Source organism: Pituophis catenifer, unplaced genomic scaffold, assembly GCF_029215685.1.
Source record: "Pituophis catenifer annectens isolate HBS135680 unplaced genomic scaffold, rPitCat1.0.hap2 SCAF_1, whole genome shotgun sequence".
Taxonomy (NCBI): domain Eukaryota; kingdom Metazoa; phylum Chordata; class Lepidosauria; order Squamata; family Colubridae; genus Pituophis; species Pituophis catenifer.
In genome coordinates, this window is record NW_027256881.1 from 245,256,687 (window position 1) to 245,278,049 (window position 21,363).

The following is a 21,363-nucleotide window of genomic DNA, read 5'->3' on the forward strand; positions in this document are numbered from 1 at the left end:
CTTGCTTTTTGGGCAATATTTTAAGTGCACAAAATAGCCTTAGTATAAATGGTTTTAAGGAACTTAATGGTCTGGAAAGTGCCCATATCATTTTGAGTGTCACTGTGGCAGGCAGGCAGGCAGGCAGGCAGGGAGGGAGGGAGGGAGGGAGGGAGGGAGGGAAATGAGGAAGGGTAAAAGAGGACAGGTGAGTAATATTAACTATCAGGGAAGTACTCTGTCAAGGAATGGATATAAAGAAGCAGCTGACAAATACAGGAATGTGGGAATATCTTTGCTTTTTCTGCACAATTGAATCATGCCTCAAAGGAGAGGCCAAAGGGCACAACATGTAAGATGCCTGAAGGCCCCATTACAACAGTAGAGTCGACAGAGTTCCTAAATCAAACATCTCAACTTACCACTGGTGCTCTTTATTGGTATCGTCACTGAGGTTGAAGGAGGCTGTGTACTAGTAGTTTGGGGGCTTGTAGTGGGGGTGAACCCAATAGGGCTGCTTGGTATTGAGGTGGTGGGAGTAGTAGTCATAGGCGTGCTGGTGTGGCTACTGGTGGAAGCGGGAATTGTTGTGGGAGTCACCGTTGAAGTTGATGGGAGAGGTGTGCTGGTTGTAGAGGTGGTCCGTGTGATGGGGGTGGTGGAAGTTTGGGTGGAGGTTATGGTTGTCGGGATGGGTGTACTACTTGGTGTCGATTTTGTGGAGGTAGAGTGTGGCAGAGTAACAGGAGAGGTTTCTGTTGTGGTTTTTGGCATTGGAGTGGTTGCACTATGAGTTGATTCTGTGGTCCTCGTAGTAGAAGAGGGAGACATGGATGAAACTGATGGGGTCCTTGATGGTATTTCATGTGTTGAAGCTGCAAGAGAGAGGAAATACAGATAGTTGCAGTGCGTTGTGGGACTGGAATCTGTCATCGTGAGTATAGCCCTAAAGATGTTTGCCTATCCCTAGGATAATAGATTTTACTTAGTTTGGTGGAGTAGAAAGTGCCAATATGGTTTCCAGTATCACTGTGGCAGGGAGGCAGTAAGGTAGGCAGGCAGGCAGGGAGGGAGGGAGGGAGGAGGGACAGAGGAAGATAGGAAGATAGGGAGGGAGGGAGAAAGGAAAATAGGAAGGGAGGTGGGAGGGAGGGATGAGAGGATAAAAGAGGACAGGTGAGTGATATTTAATGTCTGGCAAGTGCACTATGAAGGGAAGGACATTAAGAAGCTGCTGACCATCCCAGGAATGTGGGTGTAGCCTTGCTTTTTGTGCACAATTGTATTTCTGCCTCAAAATAGAGGCCAGGGGAAAACACATGGAGATGTCTGAAGGGCCACTTCGGAGCAGTATTGTTGACAGAGTTGCTAAACCAAACATCTCAACTTACCACTGGTGCTTTTTATTGGTGTCGTCATTGAGGTTGAAGGAGGCTGTGTACTAGTGGTGAGGGTGGTTGTAGGGGACGTGATACTTATAGTGCTGCTGGGTATTGAAGTGGTTGGAGTGGTAGTTGTAGGCGTGGTTGTGTGGCTACTGGTGGAAGAAGGAATTGTTGTGGGAGTCACCGTTGAAGTTGATGGGAGAGGTGTGCTGGTTGTAGAGGTGGTCCGTGTGACGGGGGTGGTGGAAGTTAGGGTGGAGGTCATGGTTGTCGGGATGGGTGTACTACTTGGCGTCGATTTTGTGGAGGTAGAGGTTGTCAGAGTAACAGGAGAGGTTTCTGTTGTGGTTTTTGGCATTGGAGTGGTTGCACTATGAGTTGATTCTGTGGTCCTCGTAGTAGAAGGGGGAGACATGGATGAAACTGATGGGGTCCTTGATGGTATTTCATGTGTTGAAGCTGCAAGAGAGAGGAAATAGAGATAGTTGCAGTGCGTTGTGGGACTGGAATCTGTCATCGTAAGTATAGCCCTAAAGATGTTTGCCTGGCCCTAGGATAATAGGTTTTACTTAGTTTGGTGGAGTGGAAAGTGCCAATATGGTTTCCAGTATCACTGTGGAAGGCAGGCAGTCAGGCAGACAAGGAGGGAGGGAGCGAGGGAGGGAGAGAGGAAGGAAGATAGGAAGGAAGGGAGGGATGGAGGGAGAGAGGAAGATAGGAAGATAGGAAGGGGGGGAGGGAGAATGGAAAATAGGAAGGGAGGTGGGAGGGAGGGATGAGAGGATAAAAGAGGACAGGTGAGTGATATTTAATGTCTGGCAAGTGCACTATGAAGGGAAGGACATTAAGAAGCTGCTGACCATCCCAGGAATGTGGGTGTAGCCTTGCTTTTTGTGCACAATTGTATTTCTGCCTCAAAATAGAGGCCAGGGGAAAACACATGGAGATGTCTGAAGGGCCACATCAAAGCAGTATTGTTGACAGAGTTGCTAAACCAAACATCTCAACTTACCACTGGTGCTTTTTATTGGTGTCGTCATTGAGGTTGAAGGAGGTTGTGTACTAGTGGTTAGGGTGGTTGTAGGGGAGGTGATACTTATAGTGCTGCTGGGTATTGAAGTGGTTGGAGTGGTAGTCGTAGGCGTGGTTGTGTGGCTACTGGTGGAAGAAGGAATTGTTGTGGGAGTCACCGTTGAAGTTGATGGGAGAGGTGTGCTGGTTGTAGAGGTGGTCCATGTGACGGGGGTGGTGGAAGTTTGGGTGGAGGTCATGGTTGTCGGGATGGGTGTACTACTTGGCGTCGATTTTGTGGAGGTAGAGGTTGGCAGAGTAACAGGAGAGGTTTCTGTTGTGGTTTTTGGCATTGGAGTGGTTGCACTATGAGTTGATTCTGTGGTCCTCGTAGTAGAAGCGGGAGACATAGATGAAACTGATGGGGTCCTGTGGCTTGATGGTATTTCATGTGTTGAAGCTGCAAGAGAGAGGAAATACAGATAGTTGCAGTGTGTTGTGTGACTGGAATCTGTCAACATAAGTATAGCCCTAAAGATATTTGCCTGGCCCTAGTATAATAGATTTTACTTAGTTTGGTGGAGTGGAAAGTGCCAATATGGTTTCCAGTAACACTGTGGCGGCAGGCAGGCAGGCAGGGAGGGAGGAAGATAGGAAGGGAGGGAGGAAGATAGGAAGGGAGGGAGGGAGGGAAAGATGAAAATAGTAAGGGAGGGAGGGTGGAGGGAGGGATGAGAGGATAAAAGAGGACAGGTGAGTGATATTTAATGTCTGGCAAGTGCACTATGAAGGGAAGGACATTAAGAAGCTGCTGATCATCCCAGGAATGTGAGTGTAGCCTTGCTTTTTGTGCACAATTGTATTTCTGCCTCAAAATAGAGGCCAGGGGCAAACACATGGAGATGAATGAAGGGCCACATCAAAGCAGTATTGTTGACAGAGTTGCTAAACCAAACATCTCAACTTACCACTGGTGCTTTTTATTGGTGTCGTCATTGAGGTTGAAGGAGGCTGTGTACTAGTGGTTAGGGTGGTTGTAGGGGAGGTGAAACTAATAGTGCTGCTGGGTATTGAAGTGGTTGGAGTGGTAGTCGTAGGCGTGGTTGTGTGGCTACTGGTGGAAGAAGGAATTGTTGTGGGAGTCACCGTTGAAGTTGATTGGAGAGGTGTGCTGGTTGTAGAGGTGGTCCATGTGAGGGGGGTGGTGGAAGTTTGGGTGGAGGTCATGGTTGTCGGGATGGGTGTACTACTTGGCGTCGATTTTGTGGAGGTAGAGGTTGGCAGAGTAACAGGAGAGGTTTCTGTTGTGGTTTTTGGCATTGGAGTGGTTGCACTATGAGTTGATTCTGTGGTCCTCGTAGTAGAAGAGGGAGACATAGATGAAACTGATGGGGTCCTGTGGCTTGATGGTATTTCATGTGTTGAAGCTGCAAGAGAAAGAAAATACAGATAGTTGCAGTGCATTGTGGGACTGGAATCTGTCATTGTAAGTATAGCCATAAAGATGTTTGCCTATCCCTACGATAATAGGTTTTACTTAGTTTGGTGGAGTGGAAAGTGCCAATATGGTTTCCAGTATCACTGTGGAAGGCAGGCAGGGAGGCAGGGAGGGAGGAAGGGACAGAGAGAAGAAGATAGGAAGGGAGGGAGAGAGGAAAATAGGAAGGGAGGGAGGGTGGAGGGAGGCATGAGAGGATAAAAGAGGACAGGTGAGTGATATTTAATGTCTGGCAAGTGCACTATGAAGGGAAGGACATTAAGAAGCTGCTGACCATCCCAGGAATGTGGGTGTAGCCTTGCTTTTTGTGCACAATTGTATTTCTGCCTCAAAATAGAGGCCAGGGGAAAACACATGGAGATGTCTGAAGGGCCACATCAAAGCAGTATTGTTGACAGAGTTGCTAAACCAAACATCTCAACTTACCACTGGTGCTCTTTATTGGTGTCGTCATTGAGGTTGAAGGAGGTTGTGTACTAGTGGTTAGGGTGGTTGTAGGGGAGGTGATACTTATAGTGCTACTGGGTATTGAAGTGGTTGGAGTGGTAGTCGTAGGCGTGGTTGTGTGGCTACTGGTGGAAGAAGGAATTGTTGTGGGAGTCACCGTTGAAGTTGATGGGAGAGGTGTGCTGGTTGTAGAGGTGGTCCGTGTGATGGGGGTGGTGGAGGTTTGGGTGGAGGTTATGGTTGTCGGGATGGGTGTACTACTTGGTGTCGATTTTGTGGAGGTAGAGGTTGTCAGAGTAACAGGAGAGGTTTCTGTTGGTTTTTTTGGCATTGGAGTGGTTGCACTATGAGTTGATTCTGTGGTCCTCGTAGTAGGAAAGGGAGACATGGATGAAACTGATGGGGTCCTTGATGGTATTTCATGTGTTGAAGCTGCAAGAGAGAGGAAATACAGATAGTTGCAGTGCGTTGTGGGACTGGAATCTGTCATCGTAAGTATAGCCCTAAAGATGTTTGCCTGGCCCTAGGATAATAGGTTTTACTTAGTTTGGTGCTGTGGAAAGTGCCAATATGGTATCCAGTATCACTGTGGAAGGCAGGCAGTCAGGCAGACAAGCAGGGAGGGAGGGAGGGAGGAAGGGAGGGAGGGAGGGACGGAGGAAGATAGGAAGGGAGGGACGGAGGGATGGAGGGAGAGAGGAAGATAGGAAGATAGGGAGGGAGGGAGGGAGAGAGGAAAATAGGAAGGGAGGTGGGAGGGAGGGATGAGAGGATAAAAGAGGACAGGTGAGTGATATTTAATGTCTGGCAAGTGCACTATGAAGGGAAGGATATTACGAAGCTGCTGACCATCCCAGGAATGTGGGTGTAGCCTTGCTTTTTGTGCACAATTGTATTTCTGCCTCAAAATAGAGGCCAGGGGAAAACACATGGAGATGTCTGAAGGGCCTCATCAGAACAGTATTGTTGACAGAGTTGCTAAACCAAATATCTCAACTTACCACTGGTGCTTTTTATTGGTGTCGTCATTGAGGTTGAAGGAGGTTGTGTACTAGTGGTGAGGGTGGTTGTAGGGGAGGTGATACTTATAGTGCTGCTGGGTATTGAAGTGGTTGGAGTGGTAGTCGTAGGTGTGGTTGTGCTGCTACTGGTGGAAGAAGGAATTGTTGTGGGAGTCACCGTTGAAGTTGATGGGAGAGGTGTGCTGGTTGTAGAGGTGGTCCGTGTGATGGGGGTGGTGGAGGTTTGGGTGGAGGTTATGGTTGTCGGGATGGGTGTACTACTTGGTGTCGATTTTGTGGAGGTAGAGGTTGGCAGAGTAACAGGAGAGGTTTCTGTTGTGGTTTTTGGCATTGGAGTGGTTGCACTATGAGTTGATTCTGTGGTCCTCGTAGTAGAAGAGGGAGACATGGATGAAACTGATGGGGTCCTTGATGGTATTTCATGTGTTGAAGCTGCAAGAGAGAGGAAATACAGATAGTTGCAGTGCGTTGTGGGACTGGAATCTGTGATCGTAAGTATAGCCCTAAACATGTTTGCCTGGCCCTAGGATAATAGATTTTACTTAGTTTGGTGCGCTGGAAAGTGCCAATATGGTTTCCAGTATCACTGTCGAAGGCAGGCAGTCAGGCAGACAAGCAGGGAGGGAGGGAGGGAGGAAGGAAGGGAGGGAGGGAGGGAGGAAGATAGGAAGGAAGGGAGGGACAGAGGAAGATAGGAATGGAGGGAGGGAGGGAAAGATGAAAATAGTAAGGGAGGGAGGGTGGAGGGAGGGATGAGAGGATAAAAGAGGACAAGTGAGTGATATTTAATGTCTGGCAAGTGCACTATGAAGGGAAGGATATTAAGAAGCTGCTGACCATCCCAGGAATGTGGGTGTAGCCTTGCTTTTTGTGCACAATTGTATTTCTGCCTCAAAATAAAGGCCAGGGGAAAACACATGGAGATGTCTGAAGGGCCTCATCAGAACAGTATTGTTGACAGAGTTGCTAAACCAAACATCTCAACTTACCACTGGTGCTTTTTATTGGTGTCGTCATTGAGGTTGAAGGAGATTGTGTACTAGTGGTGAGGGTGGTTGTAGGGGACGTGATACTTATAGTGCTGCTGGGAATTGAAGTGGTTGGAGTGGTAGTTGTAGGCGTGGTTGTGTGGCTACTGGTGGAAGAAGGAATTGTTGTGGGAGTCACCGTTGAAGTTGATGGGAGAGGTGTGCTGGTTGTAGAGGTGGTCCGTGTGACGGGGGAGGTGGAAGTTTGGGTGGAGGTCATGGTTGTCGGGATGGGTGTACTACTTGGCGTCGATTTTGTGGAGGTAGAGGTTGGCAGAGTAACAGGAGAGGTTTCTGTTGTGGTTTTTGGCATTGGAGTGGTTGCACTATGAGTTGATTCTGTGGTCCTCGTAGTAGAAGAGGGAGACATGGATGAAACTGATGGGGTCCTTGATGGTATTTCATGTGTTGAAGCTGCAAGAGAGAGGAAATACAGATAGTTGCAGTGCGTTGTGGGACTGGAATCTGTCATCGTAAGTATAGCCCTAAAGATGTTTGCCTGGCCCTACGATAATAGGTTTTACTTAGTTTGGTGGAGTAGAAAGTGCCAATATGGTTTCCAGTATCACTGTGGAAGGCAGGCAGTCAGGCAGACAAGGAGTGAGGGAGCGAGGGAGGGAGGGAGGGAGGAAGGAAGATAGGAAGGAAGGGAGGGACGGAGGGAGAGAGGAAGATAGGAAGATAGGAAGGGGGAGAGGAAAATAGGGAGGGAGGGTGGAGGGAGGGATGAGAGGATAAAAGAGGACAAGTGAGTGATATTTAATGTCTGGCAAGTGCACTATGAAGGGAAGGATATTAAGAAGCTGCTGACCATCCCAGGAATGTGGGTGTAGCCTTGCTTTTTGTGCACAATTGTATTTCTGCCTCAGAATAGAGGCCAGGGGAAAACACATGGAGATGTCTGAAGGGCCTCATCAGAACAGTATTGTTGACAGAGTTGCTAAACCAAACATCTCAACTTACCACTGGTGCTTTTTATTGGTGTCGTCATTGAGGTTGAAGGAGGTTGTGTACTAGTGGTGAGGGTGGTTGTAGGGGACGTGATACTTATAGTGCTGCTGGGTATTGAAGTGGTTGGAGTGGTAGTTGTAGGCATGGTTGTGTGGCTACTGGTGGAAGAAGGAATTGTTGTGGGAGTCACCGTTGAAGTTGATGGGAGAGGTGTGCTGGTTGTAGAGGTGGTCCGTGTGACGGGGGTGGTGGAAGTTTGGGTGGAGGTCATGGTTGTCGGGATGGGTGTACTACTTGGCATCGATTTTGTGGAGGTAGAGGTTGGCAGAGTAACAGGAGAGGTTTCTGTTGTGGTTTTTGGCATTGGAGTGGTTGCACTATGAGTTGATTCTGTGGTCCTCGTAGTAGAAGAGGGAGACATGGATGAAACTGATGGGGTCCTTGATGGTATTTCATGTGTTGAAGCTGCAAGAGAGAGGAAATACAGATAGTTGCAGTACGTTGTGGGACTGGAATCTGTCATCGTAAGTATAGCCCTAAAGAAGTTTGCCTGGCCCTAGGATAATAGGTTTTACTTAGTTTGGTGGAGTGGAAAGTGCCAATATGGTTTTCAGTATCACTGTGGCAGGCAGGCAGGCAGGCAGGGAGGGATGGAGGGAGGGAGGGAGAGAGGAAGATAGGAAGGAAGGGAGGGAGGGAGAGAGGAAAATAGGAAGGGAGGGAGGGTGGAGGGAGGGATGAGAGGATAAAAGAGGACAGGTGAGTGATATTTAATGTCTGGCCAGTGCACTATGAAGGGAAGGATATTACGAAGCTGCTGACCATCCCAGGAATGTGGGTGTAGCCTTGCTTTTTGTGCACAATTTTATTTCTGCTTCAAAATAGAGGCCAGGGGAAAACACATGGCGATGTCTGAAGGGCCTCATCAGAACAGTATTGTTGACAGAGTTGCTAAACCAAACATCTCAACTTACCACTGGTGCTCTTTATTGGTGTCGTCATTGAGGTTGAAGGAGGTTGTGTACTAGTGGTTAGGGTGGTTGTAGGGGAGGTGATACTTATAGTGCTACTGGGTATTGAAGTGGTTGGAGTGGTAGTCGTAGGTGTGGTTGTGTGGCTACTGGTGGAAGAAGGAATTGTTGTGGGAGTCACCGTTGAAGTTGATGGGAGAGGTGTGCTGGTTGTAGAGGTGGTCCGTGTGATGGGGGTGGTGGAGGTTTGGGTGGAGGTTATGGTTTTCGGGATGGGTGTACTACTTGGTGTCGATTTTGTGGAGGTAGAGGTTGTCAGAGTAACAGGAGAGGTTTCTGTTGGTTTTTTTGGCATTGGAGTGGTTGCACTATGAGTTGATTCTGTGGTCCTCGTAGTAGAAGAGGGAGACATGGATGAAACTGATGGGGTCCTTGATGATATTTCATGTGTTGAAGCTGCAAGAGAGAGGAAATACAGATAGTTGCCGTGCGTTGTGGGACTGGAATCTGTCATCGTAAGTATAGCCCTAAACATGTTTGCCTGGCCCTAGGATAATAGGTTTTACTTAGTTTGGTGCGCTGGAAAGTGCCAATATGGTTTCCAGTATCACTGTGGAAGGTAGGCAGTCAGGCAGACAAGCAGGGAGGGAGGGAGGGAGGAAGGAAGGGAGGGAGGGAGGGAGGAAGATAGGAAGGAAGGGAGGGACAGAGGAAGATAGGAATGGAGGGAGGGAGGGAAAGATGAAAATAGTAAGGGAGGGAGGTGGGAGTGAGGGATGAGAGGATAAAAGAGGACAGGTGAGTGATATTTAATGTCTGGCAAGTGCACTATGAAGGGAAGGACATTAAGAAGCTGCTGACCATCCCAGGAATCTGGGTGTAGCCTTGCTTTTTGTGCACAATTATATTTCTGCCTCAAAATAGAGGCCAGGGGAAAACACATGGAGATGTCTGAAGGGCCTCATCAGAACAGTATTGTTGACAGAGTTGCTAAACCAAACATCTCAACTTACCACTGGTGCTCTTTATTGGTGTCGTCATTGAGGTTGAAGGAGGTTGTGTACTAGTGGTTAGGGTGGTTGTAGGGGAGGTGATACTTATAGTGCTACTGGGTATTGAAGTGGTTGGAGTGGTAGTCGTAGGTGTGGTTGTGTGGCTACTGGTGGAAGAAGGAATTGTTGTGGGAGTCACCGTTGAAGTTGATGGGAGAGGTGTGCTGGTTGTAGAGGTGGTCCGTGTGATGGGGGTGGTGGAGGTTTGGGTGGAGGTTATGGTTGTCGGGATGGGTGTACTACTTGGTGTCGATTTTGTGGAGGTAGAGGTTGTCAGAGTAACAGGAGAGGTTTCTGTTGGTTTTTTTGGCATTGGAGTGGTTGCACTATGAGTTGATTCTGTGATCCTCGTAGTAGAAGAGGGAGACATGGATGAAACTGATGGGGTCCTTGATGGTATTTCATGTGTTGAAGCTGCAAGAGAGAGGAAATACAGATAGTTGCCGTGCGTTGTGGGACTGGAATCTGTCATCGTAAGTATAGCCCTAAACATGTTTGCCTGGCCCTAGGATAATAGGTTTTACTTAGTTTGGTGCGCTGGAAAGTGCCAATATGGTTTCCAGTATCACTGTGGAAGGCAGGCAGTCAGGCAGACAAGCAGGGAGGGAGGGAGGGAGGAAGAAAGGGAGGGAGGGAGGGAGGAAGATAGGAAGGAAGGGAGGGACAGAGGAAGATAGGAATGGAGGGAGGGAGGGAAAGATGAAAATAGTAAGGGAGGGAGGTGGGAGTGAGGGATGAGAGGATAAAAGAGGACAGGTGAGTGATATTTAATGTCTGGCTAGTGCACTATGAAGGGAAGGACATTAAGAAGCTGCTGACCATCCCAGGAATCTGGTTGTAGCCTTGCTTTTTGTGCACAATTATATTTCTGCCTCATAATAGAGGCCAGGGGAAAACACATGGAGATGTCTGAAGGGCCACTTCGGAGCAGTATTGTTGACAGAGTTGCTAAACCAAACATCTCAACTTACCACTGGTGCCTTTTATTGGTGTCGTCATTGAGGTTGAAGGAGGCTGTGTACTAGTGGTTAGGGTGGTTGTAGGGGAGGTGATACTTATAGTGCTGCTGGGTATTGAAGTGGTTGGAGTGGTAGTCGTAGGCGTGGTTGTGTGGCTACTGGTGGAAGAAGGAATTGTTGTGGGAGTCACCGTTGAAGTTGATGGGAGAGGTGTGCTGGTTGTAGAGGTGGTCTGTGTGATGGGGGTCGTGGAAGTTTGGGTGGAGGTCATGGTTGTCGGGATGGGTGTACTACTTGGCGTCGATTTTGTGGAGGTAGAGGTTGGCAGAGTAACAGGAGAGGTTTCTGTTGTGGTTTTTGGCATTGGAGTGGTTGCACTATGAGTTGATTCTGTGGTCCTCGTAGTAGAAGAGGGAGACATAGATGAAACTGATGGGGTCCTGTGGCTTGATGGTATTTCATGTGTTGAAGCTGCAAGAGAGAGGAAATACAGATAGTTGCAGTGTGTTGTGGGACTGGAATCTGTCAACATAAGTATAGCCCTAAAGATGTTTGCCTGGCCCTAGGATAATAGATTTTACTTAGTTTGGTGGAGTAGAAAGTGCCAATATGGTTTCCAGTATCACTGTGGAAGGCAGGCAGGTAGGTAGGGAGGGAGGGAGGGAGGGAGGGAGATAGGAAGGAAGGGAGGGAGAGAGGGAAGTGGAGGATAGAAAGGGAGGGAGGGGGAGAGGAAAATAGGGAGGGAGGGTGGAGGGAGGGATGAGAGGATAAAAGAGGACAAGTGAGTGATATTTAATGTCTGGCAAGTGCACTATGAAGGGAAGGATATTAAGAAGCTGCTGACCATCCCAGGAATGTGGGTGTAGCCTTGCTTTTTGTGCACAATTGTATTTCTGCCTCAAAATAGAGGCCAGGGGAAAACACATGGAGATGTCTGAAGGGCCTCATCAGAACAGTATTGTTGACAGAGTTGCTAAACCAAACATCTCAACTTACCACTGGTGCTTTTTATTGGTGTCGTCATTGAGGTTGAAGGAGGTTGTGTACTAGTGGTGAGGGTGGTTGTAGGGGACGTGATACTTATAGTGCTGCTGGGTATTGAAGTGGTTGGAGTGGTAGTTGTAGGCATGGTTGTGTGGCTACTGGTGGAAGAAGGAATTGTTGTGGGAGTCACCGTTGAAGTTGATGGGAGAGGTGTGCTGGTTGTAGAGGTGGTCCGTGTGACGGGGGTGGTGGAAGTTTGGGTGGAGGTCATGGTTGTCGGGATGGGTGTACTACTTGGCGTCGATTTTGTGGAGGTAGAGGTTGGCAGAGTAACAGGAGAGGTTTCTGTTGTGGTTTTTGGCATTGGAGTGGTTGCACTATGAGTTGATTCTGTGGTCCTCGTAGTAGAAGAGGGAGACATGGATGAAACTGATGGGGTCCTTGATGGTATTTCATGTGTTGAAGCTGCAAGAGAGAGGAAATACAGATAGTTGCAGTACGTTGTGGGACTGGAATCTGTCATCGTAAGTATAGCCCTAAAGAAGTTTGCCTGGCCCTAGGATAATAGGTTTTACTTAGTTTGGTGGAGTGGAAAGTGCCAATATGGTTTTCAGTATCACTGTGGCAGGCAGGCAGGCAGGCAGGGAGGGATGGAGGGAGGGAGGGAGAGAGGAAGATAGGAAGGAAGGGAGGGAGGGAGAGAGGAAAATAGGAAGGGAGGGAGGGTGGAGGGAGGGATGAGAGGATAAAAGAGGACAAGTGAGTGATATTTAATGTCTGGCAAGTGCACTATGAAGGGAAGGATATTAAGAAGCTGCTGACCATCCCAGGAATGTGGGTGTAGCCTTGCTTTTTGTGCACAATTGTATTTCTGCCTCAAAATAGAGGCCAGGGGAAAACACATGGAGATGTCTGAAGGGCCTCATCAGAACAGTATTGTTGACAGAGTTGCTAAACCAAATATCTCAACTTACCACTGGTGCTTTTTATTGGTGTCGTCATTGAGGTTGAAGGAGGTTGTGTACTAGTGGTGAGGGTGGTTGTAGGGGACGTGATACTTATAGTGCTGCTGGGTATTGAAGTGGTTGGAGTGGTAGTTGTAGGTGTGGTTGTGTGGCTACTGGTGGAAGAAGGAATTGTTGTGGGAGTCACCGTTGAAGTTGATGGGAGAGGTGTGCTGGTTGTAGAGGTGGTCCGTGTGACGGGGGTGGTGGAAGTTTGGGTGGAGGTCATGGTTGTCGGGATGGGTGTACTACTTGGCGTCGATTTTGTGGAGGTAGAGGTTGGCAGAGTAACAGGAGAGGTTTCTGTTGTGGTTTTTGGCATTGGAGTGGTTGCACTATGAGTTGATTCTGTGGTCCTCGTAGTAGAAGAGGGAGACATGGATGAAACTGATGGGGTCCTTGATGGTATTTCATGTGTTGAAGCTGCAAGAGAGAGGAAATACAGATAGTTGCAGTACGTTGTGGGACTGGAATCTGTCATCGTAAGTATAGCCCTAAAGAAGTTTGCCTGGCCCTAGGATAATAGGTTTTACTTAGTTTGGTGGAGTGGAAAGTGCCAATATGGTTTTCAGTATCACTGTGGCAGGCAGGCAGGCAGGCAGGGAGGGATGGAGGGAGGGAGGGAGAGAGGAAGATAGGAAGGAAGGGAGGGAGGGAGAGAGGAAAATAGGAAGGGAGGGAGGGTGGAGGGAGGGATGAGAGGATAAAAGAGGACAGGTGAGTGATATTTAATGTCTGGCCAGTGCACTATGAAGGGAAGGATATTACGAAGCTGCTGACCATCCCAGGAATGTGGGTGTAGCCTTGCTTTTTGTGCACAATTTTATTTCTGCTTCAAAATAGAGGCCAGGGGAAAACACATGGCGATGTCTGAAGGGCCTCATCAGAACAGTATTGTTGACAGAGTTGCTAAACCAAACATCTCAACTTACCACTGGTGCTCTTTATTGGTGTCGTCATTGAGGTTGAAGGAGGTTGTGTACTAGTGGTTAGGGTGGTTGTAGGGGAGGTGATACTTATAGTGCTACTGGGTATTGAAGTGGTTGGAGTGGTAGTCGTAGGTGTGGTTGTGTGGCTACTGGTGGAAGAAGGAATTGTTGTGGGAGTCACCGTTGAAGTTGATGGGAGAGGTGTGCTGGTTGTAGAGGTGGTCCGTGTGATGGGGGTGGTGGAGGTTTGGGTGGAGGTTATGGTTTTCGGGATGGGTGTACTACTTGGTGTCGATTTTGTGGAGGTAGAGGTTGTCAGAGTAACAGGAGAGGTTTCTGTTGGTTTTTTTGGCATTGGAGTGGTTGCACTATGAGTTGATTCTGTGGTCCTCGTAGTAGAAGAGGGAGACATGGATGAAACTGATGGGGTCCTTGATGATATTTCATGTGTTGAAGCTGCAAGAGAGAGGAAATACAGATAGTTGCCGTGCGTTGTGGGACTGGAATCTGTCATCGTAAGTATAGCCCTAAACATGTTTGCCTGGCCCTAGGATAATAGGTTTTACTTAGTTTGGTGCGCTGGAAAGTGCCAATATGGTTTCCAGTATCACTGTGGAAGGTAGGCAGTCAGGCAGACAAGCAGGGAGGGAGGGAGGGAGGAAGGAAGGGAGGGAGGGAGGGAGGAAGATAGGAAGGAAGGGAGGGACAGAGGAAGATAGGAATGGAGGGAGGGAGGGAAAGATGAAAATAGTAAGGGAGGGAGGTGGGAGTGAGGGATGAGAGGATAAAAGAGGACAGGTGAGTGATATTTAATGTCTGGCAAGTGCACTATGAAGGGAAGGACATTAAGAAGCTGCTGACCATCCCAGGAATCTGGGTGTAGCCTTGCTTTTTGTGCACAATTATATTTCTGCCTCAAAATAGAGGCCAGGGGAAAACACATGGAGATGTCTGAAGGGCCTCATCAGAACAGTATTGTTGACAGAGTTGCTAAACCAAACATCTCAACTTACCACTGGTGCTCTTTATTGGTGTCGTCATTGAGGTTGAAGGAGGTTGTGTACTAGTGGTTAGGGTGGTTGTAGGGGAGGTGATACTTATAGTGCTACTGGGTATTGAAGTGGTTGGAGTGGTAGTCGTAGGTGTGGTTGTGTGGCTACTGGTGGAAGAAGGAATTGTTGTGGGAGTCACCGTTGAAGTTGATGGGAGAGGTGTGCTGGTTGTAGAGGTGGTCCGTGTGATGGGGGTGGTGGAGGTTTGGGTGGAGGTTATGGTTGTCGGGATGGGTGTACTACTTGGTGTCGATTTTGTGGAGGTAGAGGTTGTCAGAGTAACAGGAGAGGTTTCTGTTGGTTTTTTTGGCATTGGAGTGGTTGCACTATGAGTTGATTCTGTGATCCTCGTAGTAGAAGAGGGACACATGGATGAAACTGATGGGGTCCTTGATGGTATTTCATGTGTTGAAGCTGCAAGAGAGAGGAAATACAGATAGTTGCCGTGCGTTGTGGGACTGGAATCTGTCATCGTAAGTATAGCCCTAAACATGTTTGCCTGGCCCTAGGATAATAGGTTTTACTTAGTTTGGTGCGCTGGAAAGTGCCAATATGGTTTCCAGTATCACTGTGGAAGGCAGGCAGTCAGGCAGACAAGCAGGGAGGGAGGGAGGGAGGAAGAAAGGGAGGGAGGGAGGGAGGAAGATAGGAAGGAAGGGAGGGACAGAGGAAGATAGGAATGGAGGGAGGGAGGGAAAGATGAAAATAGTAAGGGAGGGAGGTGGGAGTGAGGGATGAGAGGATAAAAGAGGACAGGTGAGTGATATTTAATGTCTGGCTAGTGCACTATGAAGGGAAGGACATTAAGAAGCTGCTGACCATCCCAGGAATCTGGTTGTAGCCTTGCTTTTTGTGCACAATTATATTTCTGCCTCATAATAGAGGCCAGGGGAAAACACATGGAGATGTCTGAAGGGCCACTTCGGAGCAGTATTGTTGACAGAGTTGCTAAACCAAACATCTCAACTTACCACTGGTGCCTTTTATTGGTGTCGTCATTGAGGTTGAAGGAGGCTGTGTACTAGTGGTTAGGGTGGTTGTAGGGGAGGTGATACTTATAGTGCTGCTGGGTATTGAAGTGGTTGGAGTGGTAGTCGTAGGCGTGGTTGTGTGGCTACTGGTGGAAGAAGGAATTGTTGTGGGAGTCACCGTTGAAGTTGATGGGAGAGGTGTGCTGGTTGTAGAGGTGGTCTGTGTGATGGGGGTCGTGGAAGTTTGGGTGGAGGTCATGGTTGTCGGGATGGGTGTACTACTTGGCGTCGATTTTGTGGAGGTAGAGGTTGGCAGAGTAACAGGAGAGGTTTCTGTTGTGGTTTTTGGCATTGGAGTGGTTGCACTATGAGTTGATTCTGTGGTCCTCGTAGTAGAAGAGGGAGACATAGATGAAACTGATGGGGTCCTGTGGCTTGATGGTATTTCATGTGTTGAAGCTGCAAGAGAGAGGAAATACAGATAGTTGCAGTGTGTTGTGGGACTGGAATCTGTCAACATAAGTATAGCCCTAAAGATGTTTGCCTGGCCCTAGGATAATAGATTTTACTTAGTTTGGTGGAGTAGAAAGTGCCAATATGGTTTCCAGTATCACTGTGGAAGGCAGGCAGGTAGGTAGGGAGGGAGGGAGGGAGGGAGGGAGATAGGAAGGAAGGGAGGGAGAGAGGGAAGTGGAGGATAGAAAGGGAGGGAGGGGGAGAGGAAAATAGGGAGGGAGGGTGGAGGGAGGGATGAGAGGATAAAAGAGGACAAGTGAGTGATATTTAATGTCTGGCAAGTGCACTATGAAGGGAAGGATATTAAGAAGCTGCTGACCATCCCAGGAATGTGGGTGTAGCCTTGCTTTTTGTGCACAATTGTATTTCTGCCTCAAAATAGAGGCCAGGGGAAAACACATGGAGATGTCTGAAGGGCCTCATCAGAACAGTATTGTTGACAGAGTTGCTAAACCAAACATCTCAACTTACCACTGGTGCTTTTTATTGGTGTCGTCATTGAGGTTGAAGGAGGTTGTGTACTAGTGGTGAGGGTGGTTGTAGGGGACGTGATACTTATAGTGCTGCTGGGTATTGAAGTGGTTGGAGTGGTAGTTGTAGGCATGGTTGTGTGGCTACTGGTGGAAGAAGGAATTGTTGTGGGAGTCACCGTTGAAGTTGATGGGAGAGGTGTGCTGGTTGTAGAGGTGGTCCGTGTGACGGGGGTGGTGGAAGTTTGGGTGGAGGTCATGGTTGTCGGGATGGGTGTACTACTTGGCGTCGATTTTGTGGAGGTAGAGGTTGGCAGAGTAACAGGAGAGGTTTCTGTTGTGGTTTTTGGCATTGGAGTGGTTGCACTATGAGTTGATTCTGTGGTCCTCGTAGTAGAAGAGGGAGACATGGATGAAACTGATGGGGTCCTTGATGGTATTTCATGTGTTGAAGCTGCAAGAGAGAGGAAATACAGATAGTTGCAGTACGTTGTGGGACTGGAATCTGTCATCGTAAGTATAGCCCTAAAGAAGTTTGCCTGGCCCTAGGATAATAGGTTTTACTTAGTTTGGTGGAGTGGAAAGTGCCAATATGGTTTTCAGTATCACTGTGGCAGGCAGGCAGGCAGGCAGGGAGGGATGGAGGGAGGGAGGGAGAGAGGAAGATAGGAAGGAAGGGAGGGAGGGAGAGAGGAAAATAGGAAGGGAGGGAGGGTGGAGGGAGGGATGAGAGGATAAAAGAGGACAAGTGAGTGATATTTAATGTCTGGCAAGTGCACTATGAAGGGAAGGATATTAAGAAGCTGCTGACCATCCCAGGAATGTGGGTGTAGCCTTGCTTTTTGTGCACAATTGTATTTCTGCCTCAAAATAGAGGCCAGGGGAAAACACATGGAGATGTCTGAAGGGCCTCATCAGAACAGTATTGTTGACAGAGTTGCTAAACCAAATATCTCAACTTACCACTGGTGCTTTTTATTGGTGTCGTCATTGAGGTTGAAGGAGGTTGTGTACTAGTGGTGAGGGTGGTTGTAGGGGACGTGATACTTATAGTGCTGCTGGGTATTGAAGTGGTTGGAGTGGTAGTCGTAGGTGTGGTTGTGTGGCTACTGGTGGAAGAAGGAATTGTTGTGGGAGTCACCGTTGAAGTTGATGGGAGAGGTGTGCTGGTTGTAGAGGTGGTCCGTGTGACGGGGGTGGTGGAAGTTTGGGTGGAGGTCATGGTTGTCGGGATGGGTGTACTACTTGGCGTCGATTTTGTGGAGGTAGAGGTTGGCAGAGTAACAGGAGAGGTTTCTGTTGTGGTTTTTGGCATTGGAGTGGTTGCACTATGAGTTGATTCTGTGGTCCTCGTAGTAGAAGAGGGAGACATGGATGAAACTGATGGGGTCCTTGATGGTATTTCATGTGTTGAAGCTGCAAGAGAGAGGAAATACAGATAGTTGCAGTGCGTTGTGGGACTGGAATCTGTCATCATAAGTATAGCCCTAAAGAAGTTTGCCTGGCCCTAGGATAATAGGTTTTACTTAGTTTGGTGGAGTGGAAAGTGCCAATATGGTTTTCAGTATCACTGTGGCAGGCATGCAGGCAGGCAGGGAGGGAGGGAGGGAGGGGGGGAGGGACAGAGGAAGATAGGAAGGGAGGGAGGGAGGGAGGGAGGGACAGAGGAAGATAGGAACGGAGGGAGGGAGGGAGAGAGGAAAATAGGAAGGGAGGGAGGGTGGAGGGAGGGATGAGAGGATAAAAGAGGACAGGTGAGTGATATTTAATGTCTGGCCAGTGCACTATGAAGGGAAGGATATTACGAAGCTGCTGACCATCCCAGGAATGTGGGTGTAGCCTTGCTTTTTGTGCACAATTTTATTTCTGCTTCAAAATAGAGGCCAGGGGAAAACACATGGCGATGTCTGAAGTGCCACATCAGAACAGTATTGTTGACAGCGTTGCTAAACCAAACATCTCAACTTACCACTGGTGCTCTTTATTGGTGTCGTCATTGAGGTTGAAGGAGGCTGTGTACTAGTGGTTAGGGTAGTTGTAGGGGAGGTGATACTTATAGTGCTGCTGGGTATTGAAGTGGTTGGAGTGGTAGTCATAGGCGTGGTTGTGTGGCTACTGGTGGAAGAAGGAATTGTTGTGGGAGTCACCGTTGAAGTTGATGGGAGAGGTGTGCTGGTTATAGAGGTGGTCTGTGTGATAGGGGTGGTGGAAGTTTGGGTGGAGGTTACGGTTGTCGGGATGGGTGTACTACTTGGCGTCGATTTTGTGGAGGTGGAGGTTGGCAGAGTAACAGGAGAGGTTTCTGTTGTGGTTTTTGACATTGGAGTGGTTGCACTATGAGTTGATTCTGTGGTCTTTGAGGTAGCAGCTGATGATGTTTCTGGGGTGCTCCTTGTAGGGGTACTTGTCACAGATATGGAAGCTATAGTGGAGCCAAAAAACAAAATTATTTCGTTGGTTGCCTTTATGGAATTCTGAAGTTTTTTTGTTTTTGTTTAGAAGTTTATGTACTCACTTTTAAGTTGTGTTGTTAATGTACTGGTAATAGTTGTTTGATTGTGAATTGATGGTTTTGTTGGAATAAGGTGAGGGTGAATTGTCACTGGTGTTAATATTGGTTCATGTGAAGTGGTTTTTGCTGATTCAGTAGTTCTTGTTGTTATTGACAATGAAGTTGTTTCTGTTGTTCTTGGTGTGCTACTTCTCCTTGTTGTGGAAGCTGTTGTAGGAAGAAAAAAAATATTTTATGTAATAAATCTCTAAGGTGTAGTCATCTCAAGATTCATAGTAATTATTGCTTCATGTAGTTTGATTCTTACCCGTTGAAGTGGATGCTGTAGCTGTTAAAGTTGTTTCTGAGCTTTCTGAAAAAAAGTGAATTAGAGAAAGATATACATGTGTTCTTTTGAGCAGTTACAAAGTATATTTAGCTACTGAAGTATTATATGACCACTAGGTGTACTTGCAACATTTCTCAATTTTAATGAGTGTGATTTTCCAGAATTTCCTAGCTAGCTTGCTGGTTGGAATATTCTGGGAGTTGATGTCCATATATCTTTAAGTTGCTAAAATTGAGAATCACTGCACTATGTTATGATCTTTAAAAGTTGTATTTAATTAAAAATGGAATTATTCTCAGACTTTTTAAAAAGAAATAAGTTTTGCTTTTTGACTGCTGTGACATCAGTAAGATCAGCATTATAGTTCCCTAACTTTTTATGCCAATTCAAAATACAGGCCCCTTTTGTGTGTTTTAATATTTTTTAATAAACAAGTCATTAAAATGGGAAACTTACCATTTCATTGTTGTAACTGTGATCACATGAATTACTTTGGTCATATACATATAATTGGGGTGATTTTTCTGTATGCCTTTGGTACGGGTGTGTTTGAAGGGAGATAATTGTAATCGCATGTGTAAAGATTGGAAAAGTTGATATAGAGAAGATTGGTATTCATGAATGAATGAAAGCAAATGTGATGCTTCTCCAGATTTCAGTTCAGAGGAGGATGAACCAGTCCCAGGCACCTCTGGAGGAGAGTTGATAAATGGCTCCAAGCAGCTGTCTGAGAGTGATTTAGCTGAAGTACAGCTGCAGCAGGACAGCCCTGTGACTTCAGGTGGGGAAAGCACATAACTACAACCAGTTAGTGATGAGGAGGAAGAACTGCCTTCTGCATCTGATCCAAAAACATGTAAGGCAGGAACAGCAAAGATCAGCCTGATTACTCGCAAGGAGGCAGCATTGTCCCTCAATGGACTGCACCAGAAGCTGGTGATTTAGCACAGCAGACAGATGGAGACAATGCTCGGAACAATGTGTACATTTCTTAGTTGTATGTTTCCTGGTCATTGGGATTCCAGCCTTGCCTTGCATTGACCTTGTGCCTGGACTTTGTATTGTGCCTTGTCAACTCGACTTTTCTTGCCTTGTGAATCTTCTTGTGCTGTGGATTTAATTTTGCCTAGATTTTTCTTGTTTGGGAAACTTTCAAGTGCCTTATGGATTCATTGGCCATTGTTCTGTGGACTAGCATTGATCTGCTTTGGGCTAGACTTAATTGGGACAGTTTTGGGTTTTTAGTGAAGAGAATTGCTGGGGAATATTAATAAACTCACTAACCCACCATTACATGTACATGTGAGTTAGTGGAACAGCGCAGCAAATATATGTGTCCCAGGATAATGTTTCAGGATCCAATCTGTGTCACTTACTGGGACCAGAGGTTTAATCTTCCAAGCTTTCAGACTAGTGCTGGAACCCACCATCCTCAGGGAACTTCTCTCTCATTAGAATGTGTCTAAAAGCTCAGAAGACTAAACTGGTTTTAATGACTAACCCAGATTGGATCCTGCAAGATTGGCATTGACTTAAAATTGACAAACACAATTGGGAATGTAGAGAATGCTTGGAGATATGTGCTAGTTCTTTAAAGGTGCAGATGAGGCCACTGTTGTATGGCTTTGGGGAATGACATACCAGTAAAATGTGTAGACACTATGGTGCTGGTGTGAGGAATCGTGGTAGTGGAAGTGATCTTCAAAGTGCTTGGTATTGAAGATTCTGGGAAGACAGTGGGTTTTGATACTGGAGAAGTAGATGAAGTTGCTGTAGTTTCCGGTGTAGTTATGGTGTGCGGTGAGATTGTGGTGGCTGCAAAAATGTAAAACATTAAAAAAATAGGATTAGATTTACGTAAAGTTTGAAAGGAAAAGGAGAAAAGGAAAATTATTAACACCTTGTATAGTTCAGGATCAGGGTTCCTTTCCCTGGGAGAGTATAAAAGGAATGATAATAATATAATGATGTCATAAAGAGAGCAGAGATTTGGTCTCTCCTTATTTGGGGACAGTCTGTATTTATTATACATTTTGGGAATGAAAGTTGAGATTGTTAGATAAAGCACCTTTGGGATAATCATAACATACCTACTGTACCATTTGTTTTGCAAACCAAACCAAACCAAATATTATATTATTGTTTTAACAGTTTCCAGCTGAAATTCAGCACTAAAAATTCAAGATTTTTCAATGTTTGTAAATTGGGGATGTACCAGGGAAGTGTCTTCCTGAGCCACTTCTGAATGTCGCTGAAGCATGTCTGGGGAGATTCTCAGTCATTCAGGCCAT

At 46.9% G+C, this 21,363-nt stretch overlaps 1 protein-coding gene across 1 annotated transcript; it reads right to left on the bottom strand.

Annotated features, from left to right (window-relative positions):
- Positions 1–1,347: 1,347 nt before the first annotated feature.
- Positions 1,348–21,354, bottom strand: LOC139310783 (mucin-2-like). The gene is made up of 21 exons (XM_070935011.1): positions 21,288–21,354; positions 20,714–20,887; positions 19,052–19,096; positions 18,202–18,654; positions 17,196–17,648; positions 16,234–16,686; positions 15,247–15,705; positions 14,237–14,689; positions 13,227–13,679; positions 12,265–12,717; positions 11,303–11,755; positions 10,316–10,774; positions 9,306–9,758; positions 8,296–8,748; positions 7,334–7,786; positions 6,332–6,784; positions 5,322–5,774; positions 4,300–4,752; positions 3,344–3,802; positions 2,377–2,835; positions 1,348–1,823 (listed from the first exon to the last, which is right to left on the bottom strand). Exons 1-21 carry the CDS (start codon positions 21,352–21,354, stop codon positions 1,348–1,350), a joined length of 8,487 nt encoding a protein of 2,828 aa, XP_070791112.1.
- Positions 21,355–21,363: the final 9 nt, after the last annotated feature.